The following is a 19,900-nucleotide window of genomic DNA, read 5'->3' as shown; positions in this document are numbered from 1 at the left end:
AATTAAGTAGGGTAGGGGGAGCCACTGAAAAGAGATAAGTAAGCAAGCGAATTACTGGGACCAACGTTTGTAATTTTTCTCTTAGTTGGTAGAGACGTCCATTAAACAAAATAAATCAGATGGCCTAAAGATAGAAAGATCCATACCAATTAAACATCACCTCCTACAATGGGAATGGAAGGCATAAGCTGTGACATCATGAACCGAGAGCTTAATTATGGTTCTCTCAGTAAAATGGATCCAATTCGATCACTAACTTGGCTTTCATTACCCCCCCCCCCCCACACACACACACACAAAACAAAAAGCAACTATCTATTCTTGGACACTTTGAAAGCATTCACCACTCCAAAGCATACAAAAGAATCAGAATATTCCTTCACCATACTCGTGAGTTTAGGCTAATTCAATTTCACCTCCTCTGCCACTTTGAAGCATTCTCTCTCTCTCTCTCTCTCTCCTATTAAAAACCCACCCTATTGTGTTTTAGCGAATCCTCCACCAAAAAAAATTAAAATATATGGTGCAATCATTAGGGCAGGAAACTTGTTGGCAAACCATTCTCCTCCAATTTATAATAGGAAGAGGATACCATAGAATCCACAAAAATGAAGAATATTGATGGGTATAAATTATGCACAACGCTAATTCAAAATTGAAATTGCACACCCCTTCACATATTATTGTTCATATGAGGGATGATGTCATAAATGTCTCTCCCCTATTATCAGATTTCAAAAGGGTTTCTCTTATTCGCCTAGAACTATACTTAGTCAATGTAGGGAACCCTCTCCCATTTGAACATTTTGTTATTACATGAGAACTATCCTAAACTTGACAAAATTCCACCAAACAGCTGGTGATAGAGACCCTTGTACGTGAGGACTCTTGAGTAGGACGAGTAAGCCCTTTTCTTGGAGTCTCAAAGCTTGGAGACAATTGAGGTGCTCTTACCATCCCCATCCAAAAAAGCTTGCAAAGATGTTAGTATCATTCTATTTTTGTTTCTTTTTACCTCATCTTGCTTATTTTAAGAATATATTAACTTAAAATTTCAAAAATTTTATCTTCTCAAGTCCAGTGCACTGCCCAATGCATTGAATTTTTATCCGCTCAAGTGCAATGACCATCGTCCAATGCACTTTAAAGGTGCACTAGGCAACGCACCACACTTGAGAGGATGAAAATCCAAAAATTTACTATATATATGGTATAGAAAAGGAGTGACCAATAACATAAAGGAAATTTATCATCAAAAAATAACAAAAAGGCTATTTTGTCAACCACGATTATTCTACCTAATGGCAACTGGCAACTCATCTAAGGTACATTGGTAGTTTCAACTTTTCACAATTTCCTTATGAAATTTCAACCCAATTTGAATTTTATATATGAAGAACAGAGGTTCAAGGCTAAAAGGTCAATTACAAACAACATAGACTTGCCATCGAAAAATACACAAGGAATAATCCAATACTACTTGGCCAAATGATAGACTTAGCTCACCAAATTTTACACATGGTTAATAATGGGTGGATTTTACCCATCCATACACGCTTGAAACTTTGGAGTAATTTGTATCATCCATTCTCACATCTATTTGCCATTAAAACATGGTAAATATTTTATATTTTCATTTTTCTATGGTGGGAACAAAGTTCCAAAAAATTGTGAAAAAACACACAACTTGAGAGAGAGAGATCCATCTCTCAGTTTCAATTTATTTAAGGCATCATGAGGCAGTAGCTGCATGAGCACTATCTCTCAATATAAAATGGGCAAGGAATTTTTTTTTTCCCACATTTTTGTATGGGTACCAGGAAATAGACTTTCTTGATGTATCTATGGCACAGCTGGGACACAGAACTGTTTAATATCATGAATGATGTTCATTATTCTGCAAAGAGATTGACAAGTAGGGATCCTTCTTGTATTTTGTGAACAGGGGAAGATCTAAGGCCTTCTCTGCAATCCTCCTGTCCTCCTGAATTTTGTCTATCAGGCTCTCAAGAGACGAAAAATTGGCCTGTCATATTCCAGGAAAAAGCTGATGTTACTAAATTATGGAAGGTATGGATTGGGAAATGGACGAACCCCAATCGCAGGTTTGGTAAAAAAAAAAAAAAAGGACTTTCTTGGCTACCTCTGGTCGAATATAACCAACGATGGTAAGGCGTAGCTCCTCACCATAGAAATCCTCATCAAAGTCATGAAGTAGCCATGGCTCCTACAATATGACCACAATTTAAGCAAACAAGAAAATACTACTTATTGCAATCATTAATTCATTTTACATTCTTCTTGTTAATTTAAACAGAAGTTACACTCACAATGGTCTTCTCCGTGTTATTGAAGTATGGATTCCAGCCAATACTCATGACCGTCTTGTAGACACCGCGTGTTGATAGCCCAGCCCAACCAAAATACACCCCTGATGTATATTCAGAGAGGATTTTTGAACAGCCTTCTGTGGATAGATTAGCTGAAGAAAACAAAGGGGACTCACAAAGTTCAGTTACATAGACAATGGAAAATAAATGATGAACTGACAAGCTGAACTCTACCCACGCAAAGTGGGCGGATGCTCACATCAAGAATACAAGAATGAGCCACATATGTACTGTAAATCTATTGGCAAACCATGGTAAGGAACTTTAGCTTTCTACACACCTGTGGGTATTCCAAGTACCTTTGAGCCACGACCAAATCCCTTAATGACAGGTCCTCCAATATACCAAGGTTCAATTGGTAAAATACCCTCTACCCCTGGAAATCCAAAGCAGAAAATGACAATGAGTAGCCTCGAAATAAACCAACTTATGATATAGTTAACAAATAGGTTTCGAAAGTTCAGGAAATACAATCTTGAAATGGTGGCAGGCCCCATCTTTCAGGTTGTAGATCAAACAGAGAGTTGATGACCTCGTCTGCTAAGGTGTATAGATGTGACTGCTTTGGAAGGGATGGAACAGCAACTACTTCCATTCCAGCAGCCTTACCAGCCGTAATACCTGGTCTGATCTAGTAAAAATCATTCTCCAGGTCAGAAATACAGAAGCACATACAGAACGAGTGGGTATACTATAAACTTGAAATGAAGTTAAAGTCAAGCATAAAAGATTACAGACAGTAATTATACTATTATAGAACAGATACATGTTTCCCATGAGTTACTAAAAATATTCCCAAGCTTTCCCATCACAAAATGTATTATCCCTTATCATATGCTACTCACTCTAACAACCATTTCCAGTGGAGAATCTCAATGCTGTTCAACTTGGATTTTTAAAATAAATATAGCTCCATAATTGGAAATGGTAAATGGAGTTGCATGATTGGATGGCTTTCAGTGTTTGCAAACTCCAAAACATCTAAAGTAATGAAACAATGACCTACATATAATTCAATGATCAACCTTTCAACTCTTATCGCCACACATAAAGAATATATTTGTGTTATAATAATTGTTCTTTTTATCATTTTCTTTCACTTTCTTCATTCTTGAATTTAAATCATAGAAGTATCAAAAGCTTCATAGAGTAGCTGAAAAAAGGGTCATGTTTATTGGCCCTCCTCTGCCGACTGCATATCATCATTCTCCAAACAGCTATTACTTGAAGCTGAAATTAATTAATCAGTAACCCCCTCTCCCCACCCCCAACCCCCCCCCCCCCAAAAAAAAAAAGATTGCTTAATCAACATCAATTTAATTAGATTTGCCTTAATTGGAAATAAGAATCAATATGTAACTTGGGATTTCCTAGAAGTCCTCAAAGTATAAAAAGCTTCATAGAGTAGCTGAACAAAGGTCAAGGTTTTTGGCCCTCCTCTGCCGACTGCATACCATCATCTTCAAACAACTGTCACTTGAAGCTGAAATTGCTTAATCAGTAACCCTTCCCCCCCCCCCCCCCAAAACAAAAAAAAAAAGATTGCTTAATGAACATCAATAATGAGGTTTGCCTTAATTGGAAATCAGAATCAATACGTAACTAGGGGTTTCATTAATTTTGAACGATAATTTATGGTAAATTCTCTTGAAAAGTGAATTCACAATAATTGATGTAGATAGTTTAAACAAAATCAATTTTTTGTGAACAGTCAAAAAAAAAAGGGGGTAAATTCCCTTGAAAAGTGCTCTTCGGTATGTAGTATGCTCATAAAAGAATAAGTGTTGGTCAGAAAACACATAAAACTGAAAACTACTTACAATGAATCTTCAATGACAAGGCAGCAGGAAGGTTTACTGTTCAACCTTTTAGCAGCTTCGAGGAATCTTGGAGAACAATAACAAGAAATTAGCTTCATAGAATCACTTGTCGTGGCGTACAATATCAACAGTAAGGAAACAATAGGCAAATCCAAAATAATGAAATATATTATGTTGTATCTCACAATTCAGGAGATGGCTTCCCCATTTTCACTTCATCACTGCCAATGATAACAGAAAAGGATTCTTTCCAGCCTACAAATGGAAGATAAGATTCTGATAAGTTCAAAGATAACAATCATAAACCACAATGCCCCTGAAGCATTAATCTGTTAGGAGCATCATGAGCTTATTACCTCATAGACTAAATACTTTTGATGTTATAACATGAAATTACCTGGCTGATAGGATATTTTGGCTTCTATACTGGCCCTCGGAGAGTTTGAAGCCAATGCCATTGGCACTCCATGACCATTAAAATGTTTAATCAATCGTGAGGCACCTGGAAGAGGTTTAATGTTGCACCATCTGCAACAACAATCTATGTCAGTGTGGTACAAGAATATGTCAAATCTGAAAGGGAAGATTTTCCAACCAGATGAGATAATGTAGCCAGCAGTACATTGTTGGAGAAATGCCCTGAGTTTTGAACGTTAGATATCAGGATAGGGTTTGCAGCTGAAAGTAGAAAGCATTTTCAACTTGGATAAATTATTCATGCTAAACATTCTGTGTAGGTAGTCCATTAATGATGCATTGGTAATAAAACACAGCAGTATTCAAACTCAAGCTTTATGTTTTAAAAATCAATGTTTTCTTTATTCTTAGAAAAGGCCACGACTGAAAACCCGTAAGTACACCTACAGTGTTTTGTGATACTGTCCTGTATATAAAATTTCGCAAGGGTGGAACCTACTTAATTTGATGGGTGTCGTGGCAATTTAGGCCCTTCAGGCATTGGTAGCATCTTTAGAAATAGAGATGGTAGAATCATCTACATGTTAATTGGCCCTTTGGATAAGCCATTGATGTAGTGCCCAGGTTTAACCTCTTCTCAATAGAAAGGAATAGCCAAACCAACCAACCTGGCTGGTCAATCCCAGAGATCGTATCGGCTGGCAAACCAGAGATGTAAGACCTTAGAATCGATAAGGTTCAAATGCAAGGAAGTTGATTGTTGAGTGGAACTCCAGTGTAACTCTCTTTATGCTAATGCTAGAACTTCAAGATAAGAAAGGTAATTGGAGCTTTTCACATTTATCAACGAATAATGAAAATCATGAACCAGAAGATTTCCAGTTCCTTTTCGAGGGCGGAAATCAGCTCAACGGTAAGATTGTTCTATTGCAACCTGGTGGTCGCGGATTTGAATCAGGAAACAGCCTCTCTACGAAGTGGGGGTAAGGCTACATACATATGCCCCTCCCCAGACCCTGCAGTAGTGGGAGCCTCGTGCACTAGATACGCCCTTATTCCAGTTCCTTTTACACACCCTACTACCTTCAAGTCTCTATTGGTCATTGTTTATGTTTTATAAACAAAAAGTGTCCATGACTCACATTGCAATTTGCAACAGATCTTTGCCAAGAAAATTTCAGATTCAAAATAAGTTTAAGTGTATAAAAAAGATTACTGATCAGAGAACATCGGATTAAGTTCTGATATAAGTTCGTCCACCGTGCAGGGTAGCTCACAATCCTCCACAATAGCAGCTGCAGCCTCAATAGGTGTTTTCCCTACTATTCTCTGAGCTACTCTGCCATCCCATGGCTTGCCATACTTACCCAAAAAGGCTTTTAACACTTCACTGACAATGCCATCTGTCATGAAGTTGAAACAAATAATAAATAGAAAAGAAACAAATAAAATAACTTAAATAATAACCACAAAGGATATTATGGGGCTAAAAACACATCTAATATTGTTGCCTGCAACATAACCATGAGAAAAGAGTATCTCCATTCATGATCAAAGGACAGCAGAGACCATCCTGCTTGCTTTGATCATAGACATGCTACATGGCCAGAGAACTTGAAACCAAGGATTCAATAGACTCAAAGGAGAAATCTCACACAAGAATATTTAGCATTCTCAGGTTAGTCAGGAGAAGGAAAACAATGAATGATGCTCAACTGTGGACAGAAATGTGCATGCACAGATACGCCAAAAAAGAGGGGGTGGGGAAACGAACACACAATTTTCCTGTTAACCAGTCCAGAGTACTCTGGCAGAAGCATTCCTTTTGAAACTCACCTTCCAAAAAAAAAAAAAAAAGAGAAGGAGAAGAGAGATAGAAAGAAACAGATACAAAAGAAGGAATAGGGACTCACCCGTGTTGAGGAGTGTACCATCCAAATCTAAGACGACACACGAGATCAATTTCCTCAATGGCATGGTGGTCGCAATCCTCATCCAACTTAGAGAACTCTCAAGTAGAAACTATGTTTCCATTTACAAGATGCCTGATAAAAAAAACCGATGAGCAAGCAATAGTTAATAAAAGTCCTTTATTTGAAATAATGAATCCAAAATAAAATCAATCCCATTCAGATCCAATAATCATGGTCTATCGTATTACCAGAATTACATACAACAACATTTTAATGTAATAATATTCTGTCAAGTTCTTGTTGAACATTATAAATATATTGAAAAGATTCACTATCACATGAACTGACATGTTTTACAAATCAACATTGCTCCAAACAGGCACACTCGTACAGCAGATACATCAACATTGCTCTAAACAGTTCTTCAACCAACAAAGCCTTATCTCAACTATTTTGACCAGGCTACATCGACTCCCAATGCCATTAACTAATTAAAAAACCTTCTTGTTCCATTCCACTTATCAAGGGCCTTCAACAATGTGGCACCAAATGTGACAATACAAAACACATTTTTACTGTTCTATAATTTATGCTATGAAATATTATTACATCAGATAATATAAACAACAAGAAACTATGGTACAACAAAATTCAGACAACATTGTAGAGGTAAAAAGTTTTAACCATTTATTATGGTCCCAATTTAGACCACTTTGGATAACTGTCTACTTATCATTCTGGATTTCTTAGGCAGCAGTCCAGAGAATTGAATCATGATTCCTAATCTTTTTAGTCAAACTTTTAACTCTTTCTGCACTTGTTGTCACTGAACAAGACTAAAGTTTGTTTGCTTTGTAATTCAATTCTGTCATTATTTGTTGCTTTTCAAACTGTTTTACTAGGCCACTCTCGTACCTCATCTGCTCAAGCTATCCACAGTCCCTCCTAGATATTTCTTGTCCATCATAGGTGAAGTAGAAAAGAATGATCAAAACTGAAACAAGAGGCAACAACCCACAGTGAAGAAAACCTAAAACAACTGTCACCAAAGATTTATTCAAAATTTTATTTTCAAAGTACTAGAAGGTGGTGGACCAACAGATCGTACACAATCACGCAACCAAATGCTTGAGGATTTGGATTTATAAACTTTCACAGCAAAAAAGTTGTAGGTGATATGTTTGTGAAGGTTAATATAATTGATATGGAAGGTACCCAGGTGAGTCAAGTGAGATGGTGGTGACAAATATGAAAATAAGGGCTTCTGTTCGTAAAATTTGTGAAAAATATCGATTGATCCATAGGCAGGGACGAATTATAGTAATTTATTCCAACCCAATTATAGTAATTTGTTCCAACCCAAGACATAATCAAAGACAAGGATAATCTTTCTAAAATAAAAAAGGGAATCTTTTCTGGAGGAATTACAAGAACATTTCGAAATAGATAGATCTCGGCAACAAGACTTCCTATATCCACTTTTCTTTCAAGAGTATATTTATACACTTGCTCACGATCATGGTTTAAATAGATCGATTCTTTACAAAAGTCGTACACTCGAAAGATAACCCAAAAAATCAAGGAAATAATTGGATGGAATGTAATGACATAAGGATCCATATGTAAACATAGTCTCTATTTACATACGCTCGAATGAACCCTTCTCATAATTAACCCTATTCTGGTGCATAGTTCTAAAACTCGCCGAGATCTTGGAAAACTCAAGAATCTCGACCTAGTCGAAACGAGTTCTCTTACGATACCCCAAATCTGAATCGTTTTGGTAAACTCGACCGAAATTTCGGTGAAATCTCAAAAATCTCGACCTGCTTAAGAAGAAACTACTCTTGTTTCTTCTCAAACACTATGATGTGGCATTCATATGTCATGCAGACAGAAGACAATGCATGTACCATGAGTGGACTTGATCCAACATGTCATAGTTTATATCAATAGACAGTCACAGACTCACAAAATTGTATTGTTGGGACATGGAAGACTATGGTGCTATGAATGTATTGTTCATTGTCTTGGTTGTCTATTTAATATGCATTGTTCACTCATCACTGTACTTTGTAGTTTTTACTTTAAGTCCTTAACTATTTCTTAAATAGTTATTCAATATTAACTGTCTTCATCCATTATTGCATAATTTACTTGTTTTATTTAACCATTATATCTCATAGCACCCAAACAATGTGTATAGGAAAATATTACATAAGGATTCAATGTTCACTACCAACTAAGGGTATCAACCGGTACGGTTTCAGTAATACGCTATGGTTTTGGTATGATACAGAAAATAGGTACCAAATACCGATACCATACCATACCGCATAATATGCATATTTCTAATACCGATTCGGTACGGTATATATACTGTATGGAAAACGGTATGGTCTCAATACAAAAACGGTTCAAATTCGGTATTGTAATCTGACTTGTAAACCGTTAGTTATTCGGTATAAAAACTGCAGGTGCCAAGGGGAGAAGATCTGATCTTGAATTCAATAGAACTTCTCAAAATGGTACTTATTCAGTATAAAAATTGCAGGATTGGATGAATCGATGATGATTAGGCATTAGGGTTTTCCACTTTTTTGTTTTCAATTTCATATCCCTTTAGTTATAATTTTAATTTTACAATCTTACGGTTTCCAACCCTTCTCGGCTCATCTTAAGAAGAAAAAAAATCCAGAGATATAAATACATCAAAGAAAATCTCAAACTACAATCGGATCACAACCAAAATATTCCCATAACAATTTTAATATATTATATAACAATTAAATACATAATAATTAACAATGAAAACAAAACAAATGAAGAAGATAAGGTCAAAAGACTCAAAGCCTCAACCCCAATCTCAGACTCTCAGTATTGGAATAGATCTGTGCAGCGTAGGAGAAGTGACCGAGATTGGTAGTGGGAGAGACAAAAGTCTTCTCATCTACATCAAGAGATTCATCCTCTATTATCCAAAAGATAAAGATTAGAAGAGCAAACCGAAAGCAAGAGCCCTTAAAGAAACGAAAATGGCAGGAACGAATGGGGCTGCGTCGAAAGCAAGAGCAGTGCTGGAAGCTTCAACCATGAGGATTACAGCTTCAATGGCTCCATTTTCATTTGTTTATTTTCTTTGTCAGAGAGAAACTATGATTTGTCTCGAAGGCCGAAGAGAGAAATTGCAGAGAGCCGAGAGCGAGAGAGAAGCTTCAAGAACCATCAATGTTAAAATAAGATATTGTTTGTTCTTTCCCCGAGACTGAGAGAGAAAGATATTGCAACGGCTGAGTGGCTGTCACTATCAGCCTGTCATTCACTCTTCACCAAAAAAAAAAAAAAAGCCTGTCATTCACTCATTCTTACCCTCCTATACGGTACATTATCGGCACCATATGTGTAAAACAGTATGGTATCGGTACATACCTGACGGTTTCAACTTAGAAACCGATACCGTACCAAGGGCAACACCGTTTTCTCATACCGTACCATACCGAATTTGTAATGATACGGTTTGGTACGGTTTTATGCGATTGGTTTCGGTATACAGTTACAATTCCAAATTGACACCCTTACGACCTTACTGCCAACCAAGGGTGCAAATCCAAAGCACAACATTGGGTGCTTTTTTTTACAATTTGAAGATTTAAATATGTTTATCAAGCCTAAAACAAGCTTCTTTTAAAGTTTCAGAGCCAACTATGGCCATTTTCCCACCGAAACCCCAAAAAAAATGCAATGTCTCACTGAGATCTCAACCTGGTCGAGACACCTCCTCGAGACGAGTTTTTGAACCTTGTTATACATTACAAGGTTAACACCTCACCCCCCCCCACCCCAAAAAAAATGATAATGAGGGCTGGTTATTGTTTGTTGTTGGGTTCAGATTATTGCGAGTGTGCTTTATTTTTCTAGACAGATATCAGTATAGTTTCTGTAGAGCTTTTAGGGCCAGGGTGATGCCGCTGCCAAGAAGAAGAGAAGAAGAAATTAGGCTGCCATATGGTCTTCCTATAGTAATAAGGAGAGTAGTACAGCCTGGTTATGGGTTAGTTTAGGAGTTATTTTTTTTATTTGAATTCTATTCAAAGTCCTAGAATAATTAGGCATTGAGTTGCACTTTTCCTTTTCAATTTATGTTTATTTCTAGGATTCCTAGTTGGAGTAGGAGAGCCACCATAGGCTGGTAAAAAGGTCATTTGCAGGGTTCAGTTTAGTTTTAGGAATCCCTTATGAGAATGTGATTTGGAGTTGGGTCCTAGTTAATTTGATAAATAGATCCAAGGCCGCATGCATGACTTCTTATGATAATAAAGTCCAGTTTTTTTAAACGGATCTGCTGTAAGTTACAGTGCTTGCTTGGTGGATTCCAAGGGTCCCTCGTAGATGGGTTCCTGCTCTCCATCTATCTTCTATTTTCAATTTTATTTCTTTCATTCCCAATGTCAGTATTCTCATCTTTCACAAGCTTGTGGCACTTGTGTTTCTGCTTAGCTTTCTAGTTTGCTTTCAATGGTCATCTGTCTTATTAATGTAGAACCAATTCAGAATAGAATTAGTCCCAAATAACCCAGGGAAACTCAGCAATTAGGGTAAGGTGTAGACTGAAATACATCCAGATTTCAGATTTTCAGTAGGCAACCAAATTAGAAAGTTAAAGAAACTTTTCTGTGGAAACTAATCCAGCTAGCAGAAGGGAGCCAAACTCAGGTCGAGTAGGGCTTGTACAGGGAGTAACCTTGGCAAGCAATCCCAACCTGATCTGATGCTGTGATTGTGAGAACCAAGGATTGATCAAAAAATAGAAGGTTAATGGTTAGGCCAGATCTAGCCAATGGAAAGTGGGGTTGAATGGGGTGGATGGATGCTCAAAAACCCAGCTGAGTTGGACGGAGGGATAAGGAGTTATCACGCCTGAAAGTGGCAGCAGCCACACTAGATCGCAGGAGCAGGAAAAGGACTTGCAGAAGTAGTTCTCGATTCTCTTTCTGATGGTAATCAGCAGCAACAGCAAGGTTCGAATGGTCCTCTGAACAAGGAGAAAGTCTTCACAGGGGTTGCAGTAAAAGAACTCGAACAGGGAAAGGAACAGAGGAATAGAAGAGGAGAAGGGGGGGTCGGGGAATGGGCCTCTCACCCTGGGTTTCTCACCCACAGCTATCTCAGCTGTTGCAGCATAGAAGGAGCTCCCATACACGATGGCTAAAGTGGCCTCAATATTCTTTTCTCTAAATTCTTATCATTCCTTACAATAGGGGGCTATTAATAGCTTAGGCAAGCTTACAAAATAGAAGGTAGAAAATAGGAACTTCCTAAAACCAAAATAGAAGGTAGTAAAATAGCAACTGATGAAAAATAGAAACTAGATGAAAATAGAAACTACTAAGGCTTTATAGATCCAGCCTTCTAAACAAGCAAGGAAACAAAAATAGAAACAAACTGAAATTAGAAACTATCTATTATACTTTCTAAAACTGAAAATAGAAACTAAACTATGGCAGCTTTAGGATAGAATCTTTCTCCACTTGATGGGCCCACAAAATCCTCTAAAAGATATCTCCACACAAGGAAAATATGGGCTGTGACACTGTCCACGTGAACAGTGTTTTGGCCTCTTTTCTTGGCCATTCTAGAAGACCTGCTGGGCTGGTTCGATCTGATCCAGTTCTGGTCCATCTGGAGCTGGTTCGATGGGCCTTGGTTCTTCTTCTTCTTCTTCTGGTCAGCCGTGGGATCTACATCACTATTATTGATCAGAATTCATTCAAATTTGATATCACAGTTTTTGTTCATATTTTCTAGTTAAATCTATTCTTGAAACCTGAGTTAAACTGCTTATAATTCCAATTCCTGCTACCTGCCCTGTTTTCGTACTGGTACTAGGAATAGCCATCACACCACCTATCTGATCTCAGATTTTATGAGTTTCAGGTCATGACCTCTCTATTTCAAGTTTCAGATTTTTCCCTTAAACCTTTAAATTCGAGTATTCTCAGTGTCCTCTTTTATTGGATCCTATTTTCCCAATCATCCTTTAGTCTCTCTAGAGCTTGGGAATTCAGGTTTGGTATCACAAGGCTGTCAACATAATTGAACATCTGCAGAATCTAAGTTAATTTGATTGCTTTGTTTTATCTGGAGATCAAGAAGGCTCAAAAAAAAGTCCATCCCCCACCCCCCACCCCCAAAAAAAAAAAATCAGAGCGCAAGGGCAGCTGAAATCACCAGCAACAAGAAAGTAGATGTTTTGAAACTTAGTAATGAAGGCCTATTTATCATTTGAAAAGTTACAGATAGGACATTAAAGATGTAGACAATCCAGTGATAATTCCCTAACACTGAAGACAAACAGTGATTCTACTAAGAAAAGCTACAATACAATCGGTCACTAGAAATTGGTGCAGAAGAGTCTAGAAGATTGGCCAGTTAGCCTGAGTGGAGGCTGTCAAAAATTTATATCAGAAGACACGACCAAATTATTGCTATATTCTACAAAAGATTAAAGTGAATTGAGTGCCAGCCCCAGTAAATTCCTAAACTGAGGAGAGCTAGGCCAATACTTTGAGCTCATTTACTGGGCAATTTGTGTCCGTTCTGCATGTGTTAAAATAGGTGTCGTTAGCTTGCTCCTCACTTTATCAGTTTATTGTGTTTTCTAATGGTCAATCAAGATAGACTCTATTAACTTCCATCCCCAACAACAGCCCATACAGTCTAAGAAAGGAAATGTAGCCAAAAATTATTGCAGAGACTTGACAAATTGTTTTGGGGCTTTAGCCATAGTAAAGCCCCACAATTACTAAGCTCATTATTATCTCAACCATAAGAAGAAATGAAAGTCAAATACGAAAGACAATAAATCAGTCGGTTAAGAATTCTCAGAGAATCCGTGACAAAACTGCAAACTATTAACCTGAATTCAATCAATAAAATTATTCATTTCATAAGAAAGAAGAAGCAACTCAAAACCATCTCAATTCTGACAAGTTGGATAAGAAAAACATGAATTTTATTGGAAAAAGCAACCAGAAGATGAATGAACTCTGCTATTTTAGAATCAAACTGATACCCCAAAAATTGGTGAAGCAGGAAAACACATACCGGCGATGGACTTTAGAGAATTACTTCTTCGTTCTTCTTCAACCGTGGAAGAATAATAAGAAGAAAGAAGAACTCACAAATGACGAGGGATTTTATTCTTCCGATGTCATATAATTTATATATAGGAGAAGGTTTTCTGGTCTCGCGGTTCATACAGGATCAGCCTCCATATGACTGATGTGATATCACCACCTGCTTCCAAGCCAACGTCCACGACGACAGTAAAAAGACCTAGAAACCCTAGCCTCTAAATTTAACCAGAATAGTTGGAGAAGAAGAGAAAGAAACCCAGAATGACTTTTTTTTTCTGTTTCTTGGGTAACAAACCCAGAATGACTGAACCCTCTTGAATCGTCTTATTTTTTTTGTCTCCTCGGATGTGGGTTCCATTGTTATTGTGCGTATCTTTGATTTTTTTTTTTTTTTTTTTTTTTTTTTTGGTAGAGCGTATCTTTGAACTGACTAAACAGGAGTCCGGCTCAGCTCCTCATACGAGGAGCAAGAGTTTTTTTTTTGGTGAATTACGAGGAGCAAGAGTCTCTCCTCGTACGTTTTAAAAGTGGACACGTGGCCTTTACAAAACTGAAAACCACCTTTGTGGTTATGATTGTTCTTTATTTTTTTAGGTTTGTGATTGTTATTTATTTTTCACGTACCCTCCTGAGGTTTGACCTAATTATGAAAAAATTCCTCAGTTTTGAAAAATTCTGCGTGCCCCCCTAAGGTTCTTAACAGTTAACAGATACCCCCATTCCATTAGTCTAGGGTACCGTTTGACAACGTTACGAGTGTTTCTGTTCCGTTTCTCACCAAAAATGTATTTTGGTGTTTGTGTTTGCAGAATAATGTTTCTGGATTGCAAAATGGTGTTTGATAAACCTTTTTGTTTTCCCCATTGTTCTTCTTCTTCCTCCTTTTCTTTCCTAATTTCTTTTCTCTGCAGTTGGAAAGAGAGAAACCAAAAGAAGTCCAGTAAAGAGACACTCATTGTGAATCACCTTTCCATTGTCATGCATAGCCCATTAGTTTGATGGAATGAAGTATTTTAAAACCAAAAAACTGTCTCAGTGGCAAAGGAACCACTGTGTTCACATTAAGGTCATAAGAGATTCACTTCTGTGAATGAAGTCAACAGCTCGGCTAATATCTGTAAGTGATGGGGCAAATAGGTAGTCCCTTGTTGAAATAACCAGATGGTCAATTCCATAAGCCTGAAAACCATAAAAGAGAATAGCTGAATATACAGAAGAAAACTTGAAATCAAGCTCTTTATGGGATCTATAGTAAGCTTTACAGGGAGCAAATCTGAATTTTCACTTATTCTCCTAGATCAATTACAACGAAATTGAGAAAAACCTCCAACCAAATGGAAGAAAGTGAAACACCACCTCAACAGAAAACAGAAGACCAATATTCTATATAGAAATTCAGATAAGTTAACTCAAAGCTTCACTGTTGCTTCACTGATGGGACACCAGACAATCTCTTTGTCAAGCTTCCCATTATATTGAAACTAATTAAAAACTAATCCATTGAATTCTATGGAAATACTCAACAAAATAGATGGTGAAAGGAAATCTTTTTCATCAGATTCCACCTCTCCTAATTCCTCGATTTTCATAGTTACGATCTGTGGACACCCAAATTCAAAACCGGAAGCCAATCCCGACCACCCGATTCCAGTCTGTTAATCTTCCAAACAGCAAACCGACCCAACAACTACAAACGATTATTGTTTGTAGAGAATTAAGGTCGACTGTTTCAAACGAAAATTGAAGAACCTTAATTAGGAATTCAATCCCTTCTGTCGGAAACCGAAAATAAATCGAACGCAAAAATACCTTCTTAAGCGCGAGAGAACTGAGAAGGTTGATGTCCTTTTCACTTGTTGAGGAAGAAGTTTCTGGGAACCTGATTTGCAGAACAAGTCTCGTAGATAGATGAGAGAGAGAGAGATCGCGGTGGTGGTTTGACTCCAGGCATCGACGGCATCCTTCGACGCTTGTTCCTTCCGTTTCTTCAAACCCAGAATGACTGAACCCTGTTGAATCGTCCCATTTTTTTTTGTCCCCTCGGATGTGGGTCCCATTGTTCTTGTGCGCATCTTTGAATTTTTTTTATGTTTTTTTTTGATAGAGCGTATCTTTGAACTGACTAAACAGGGGAAAATTATGGGAAAATTATCGCCCCCAGTACGGGGCGGTCAAGTTCGGATCGTGCGGCTGGGGCACCGCCCATGTGTGTATAGTGGATCCCCCGTGCACACATGGGTGGTGCCCAATCGCACGATCGCCCCCAATATTGGGGGCAATAGAGATCCCTAAACAAGAGTCCAGCTCAGCTCCTCATACAAGGAGCAAGAGGTTTTTTTGGTCAAATACGAGGAGCAAGAGTCTCTCCTCATACGTTTTAAAAGTGGACACGTGGCCTTTACAAAACTGAAAACCACCTTTGTGATTATGATTGTTCTTTATTTTTTTAGGTTTGTGGTTGTTATTTATTTTCACCTATCCTCCTGAGGTTTTTTGACGTAATTATGAAAAAATTCCTCAATTTTAAAAAATTCTACGTGTCCCCCTAAGGTTCTTAAGAATTAACACTTAACAGATACCCCTATTCCATTAGTCTAGTAACATTGTTAGAACCACGGGGGGCACAAGGAATTTTTCAAAACTAAGGGATTTTTTCATAATTACGTCAAACCTTCGGGGGATACGTGAAAAAAAACCCTTTATTTTTTTAGGTTTGTGATTGTTATTATTTTTTGGGACATTTTTACGGACACCCCCGATAAGTATATCGTATATCTCGAACACCCCAAAAACTATCAAAATATCAACCTTCTCTTAACCCTAAGCATAGTTAGCACCCAAAGTTGAAATGTCCATTTTAACCCCATTAATTATTTAAATAATAACCTCTCATTCCATCTTCTTCCCTATTCTCACCATTGGAGCATCTTCTTCCCTGTTCGTACCTTTGGAGAATGCTACAAAACCATCTTAGGCGATCATCACCTGGCCCAACTCTAGTTCCGACGACAACTCATCATCATCCACCTGCTGACAGTGAAACATAGAAAATGACATAAAGAAAAACAACAACAAAATGAGATGAAGAAAAGATCAAACGGCTCTGAGAAAACATCATATATAACCCCAAAAACATACCCTCTAGGCCTCTATTACAGAATTTGCAATACCAAGAATATGAGAGAGAGAGAGAGAGAGAGAGAGAGAGGTTGATAAAACAAAAGGCAAAGAGAAAAGTAACCAATATCCAATACAGAATTTCCAACAAAAAGTAGGAGGGGTAGAGGATCTATTGAAAATATCAGAAGAAAACAATTGTCATGACAACTACAGTGCTACGCACAAGAAAATTAGATGAAGGGCCATACATGAAGCTGAGATTTTACATGCGCAGAAACCCAGAAGTCCCCATAACACTTTACAAGCAATGAACTAAGTTTAACCTTATAAAGTGGGGCAACAAGCACACACCCTTAGAGGTTGCAGAAAGAGAGGTTATTTTCTAGGATAATTAGACAAAATTAGAGTGCGAGAGAGGGGCTTGACGTGGGTTGGTCGAGAAAGTGGAGCTGAAAGATGGTTTGGGAGGAGCGAGGGAGGATTAGAGGGAGATGTGAGACAGAGAGAATATCGGGGACAGGATTTTGACTCTGTTGTTAGGAGCAGAGAGTAGGGATGAGGGTTTTGAAGTGAGAAGAAAATTAGTGGGTGATAAACCATAAAACTAACGGCCTATCAATGAACGACACGTCGCTGGTTCTAGGCCGAGTCTGAGAACCCGGTCCAAAAAGAACCAAATGCCGACCAATCGGAGATGATGGATCAAACAAAAGGAAGACCCCTCAATGGTCGGCGAGGTGGCCGAATCCTCCATGATCGGCGACATGGCTGAGTCCTCCATGATCAGCGACATGGCCAAGTCCTCCATCATCGGCAATGTGGGCGAGCTCTCCATTGTCAGTAACTCCGCTGGGTCCTCCATGATCGGTGATCTTGAAGAGGCCTCCACAACCAGTCATATGACCGAGTCTTGCACGATCGGTGGGTAACCCGACCCCTCCTCACTCAGAGCCCCTGACAAGCCCCACGAGCTCAGATGACAGGTCTGATGAGGATACCTGAGATGCCCCCGAGGCCTAAGGATCGAATATTCCGAGCCGATCCCTCTAACAAGGCAATAATTGTCACTTGCTTAAAACATGGAGCCACATCATCACGTCCCGATGTTCACGGGATATGATGAGTCAGCCGAATTTGGCCGTTATCCGATAACGAATCCGTCTTACACTCAAATAAGGACTCTTACCTACGGAAGAGTCCGTTTTCAAATATAACTCTCATGTTCCCACCATTAGGAAGATTCCATCCAAAAATAGAACTCTTGCCATACGAGGACTCTTCTCCACCGCCCCATTCTTGCTATATAAATATTAAGGTATGAGGCATAAATGGGGGCTCACTTTTCACTAAGTTGAATCGTTGTTGCATCGGAGAGTCTTCGGTTGGGGTCACACCGGCTCTCTTGTGCTAACTCGGTTTTTTGCAGGATCATCCGTAGGCAGACCGCTGAATGAATCGACGTTAACGAAGCAGCGTCATTTCTACCATTAATCATAGTGAAGACAATGGTGCACACAAAGTCGGGTGAGCACACCGCCGCTTCCCGGGGGGAGGAGGTACAACCCAATGGAGGTGTGAAGAACTCCCCTCCACCCGAGACTTCACGTTAAGGAGCAGCATGAAGACCTCCTTGGGGAGGAGGGACCCGACACAACGCGAACGCAACCACCGACCCAGCCTTGCCAGTAGACAGTGACAATGGAGGTAGTGTTTTGAACACGGCTCAAGAGGGTCGGCCGCTGAATGAACCGACCATTGTCGGGGTGAACTTGCCACCGCCACCTCCCATACCGAAGAATCTGGACCCAGAAGCTCCAGCGAATAACCGGTAAGTCATGGACCTTCAGTTGCAGATGCTCCACACCAACGAGATGCTACGCACCCTCGTGGCTCAGATAGCTCGGGGAGGGAACTGGGTCTAATCAACGGGAGGGCCAACCCCTGGAAACTGAGGTGGAGCGGCGACTGCGAGAGCTCACCGAGCAGCTTGATGGCTTGAAAAAGCAATCGGCCAAAGATATGTACTCACTGGTCGGACATCATCCATATCCTCCCGAGATCATGTACACACCACTCCCTCTAGGGTTTAAACTCCCCTCCTTCGACAGATATGATGGAACGACTGACCCTAACAATGTAGAAAAACAGTGATTCCCTAACAATGTAGACAAACAGTGATTCTGCTATGAAAAGCTACAATAAAATCGGTCAATAGACATTGGTGCAGAAGATTCTAGAAGATTGGTCAGTTAGCCTGAGTGGAGGCTGTCAAAAATTTATATCAAAAGACATGACCAAATTATTGCTATATTCTACAAAAGATTACAGTGAAGTGAGTGCCAGCCCCAGTAAATTCCTAAACTAAGGAGAGCTAGGCCAATACTTTGAGCTCATTTACTGGGCAATTTGCGTCCGTTCTGCATGTGTTAAAATAGGTGTCGTTAGCTTGCTCCTCACTTTATCAGTTTATTGTGTTTTCTAATGGTCAATCAAGATAGACTCTATTAACTTTCAACCCCAACAACAGCCCATACAGTCTAAGAAAAGAAATGTAGCCAAAAATTATTGCAGAGACTTCACAAATTGTTTTGGGGCTTTAGCCATAGTAAAGCCCCTCAATTACTAAGCTCATTATTATCTCAACCATAAGAAGAAATGAAAGTCAAATACGAACAGACAATAATTCAGTCGGTTAAGAATTCTCAGAGAATCTGTGACAAAACTGCAAACTATTAACCTGAATTCAATCAATAAAATTATTCATTTCATAAGAAAGATGAAGCAACTCAAAACCATCTCAATTCTGACAAGTTGGATAAGAAAAACATGAATTTTATTGGAAAAAGCAACCAGAAGATGAATGAACTCCGCTATTTTAGAATCAAACTGATACCCCAAAAATTGGTGAAGCTGGAAAACACAGACCAGCGATGGACTTTAGAGAATTACTTCTTCGTTCTTCTTCAACTATGGAAGAATATTAAGAAGAAAGAAGAACTCACAAATGACGAGGGATTTTATTTGTCCGATGTCATATAATTTATATATAAGAGAAGGTTTTCTGGTCTCGCGGTTCATACAGGATCAGCCTCCATATGACTGAT

The 19,900-nt window shown here is 38.7% G+C and overlaps 1 protein-coding gene and 1 long non-coding RNA gene across 3 annotated transcripts; one reads left to right on the top strand and one right to left on the bottom strand.

Annotated features, from left to right (window-relative positions):
* Window positions 1–1,855: 1,855 nt before the first annotated feature.
* On the bottom strand, window positions 1,856–13,702 carry LOC122658722 (bifunctional riboflavin kinase/FMN phosphatase). Of its 2 annotated transcripts, none has more exons than XM_043853809.1 (11): window positions 13,684–13,702; window positions 6,541–6,669; window positions 5,844–6,030; window positions 4,608–4,738; window positions 4,396–4,465; window positions 4,211–4,276; window positions 2,862–3,016; window positions 2,671–2,766; window positions 2,331–2,482; window positions 2,144–2,227; window positions 1,856–2,026 (listed from the first exon to the last, which is right to left on the bottom strand). In XM_043853809.1, exons 2-11 carry the CDS (start codon window positions 6,620–6,622, stop codon window positions 1,877–1,879), a joined length of 1,173 nt encoding a protein of 390 aa, XP_043709744.1. In that variant the 5' UTR covers window positions 6,623–6,669; window positions 13,684–13,702; the 3' UTR covers window positions 1,856–1,876. The 2 variants fall into 2 exon arrangements, with proteins under 2 accessions (XP_043709744.1, XP_043709745.1); XM_043853810.1 differs by lacking the exon at window positions 13,684–13,702 and adding an exon at window positions 7,571–7,579 and having other exon boundaries at window positions 6,541–6,672.
* LOC122658723 lies at window positions 7,018–7,603 on the top strand. Its single transcript, XR_006332484.1, has 2 exons — window positions 7,018–7,179; window positions 7,298–7,603. It is a non-coding gene; the product is annotated as an uncharacterized LOC122658723 (long non-coding RNA).
* Window positions 13,703–19,900: the final 6,198 nt, after the last annotated feature.

This window comes from Telopea speciosissima, chromosome 4, assembly GCF_018873765.1.
Source record: "Telopea speciosissima isolate NSW1024214 ecotype Mountain lineage chromosome 4, Tspe_v1, whole genome shotgun sequence".
Taxonomy (NCBI): Eukaryota; Viridiplantae; Streptophyta; class Magnoliopsida; order Proteales; family Proteaceae; genus Telopea; species Telopea speciosissima.
This window is presented reverse-complemented; position numbering and strand designations above follow the sequence as displayed.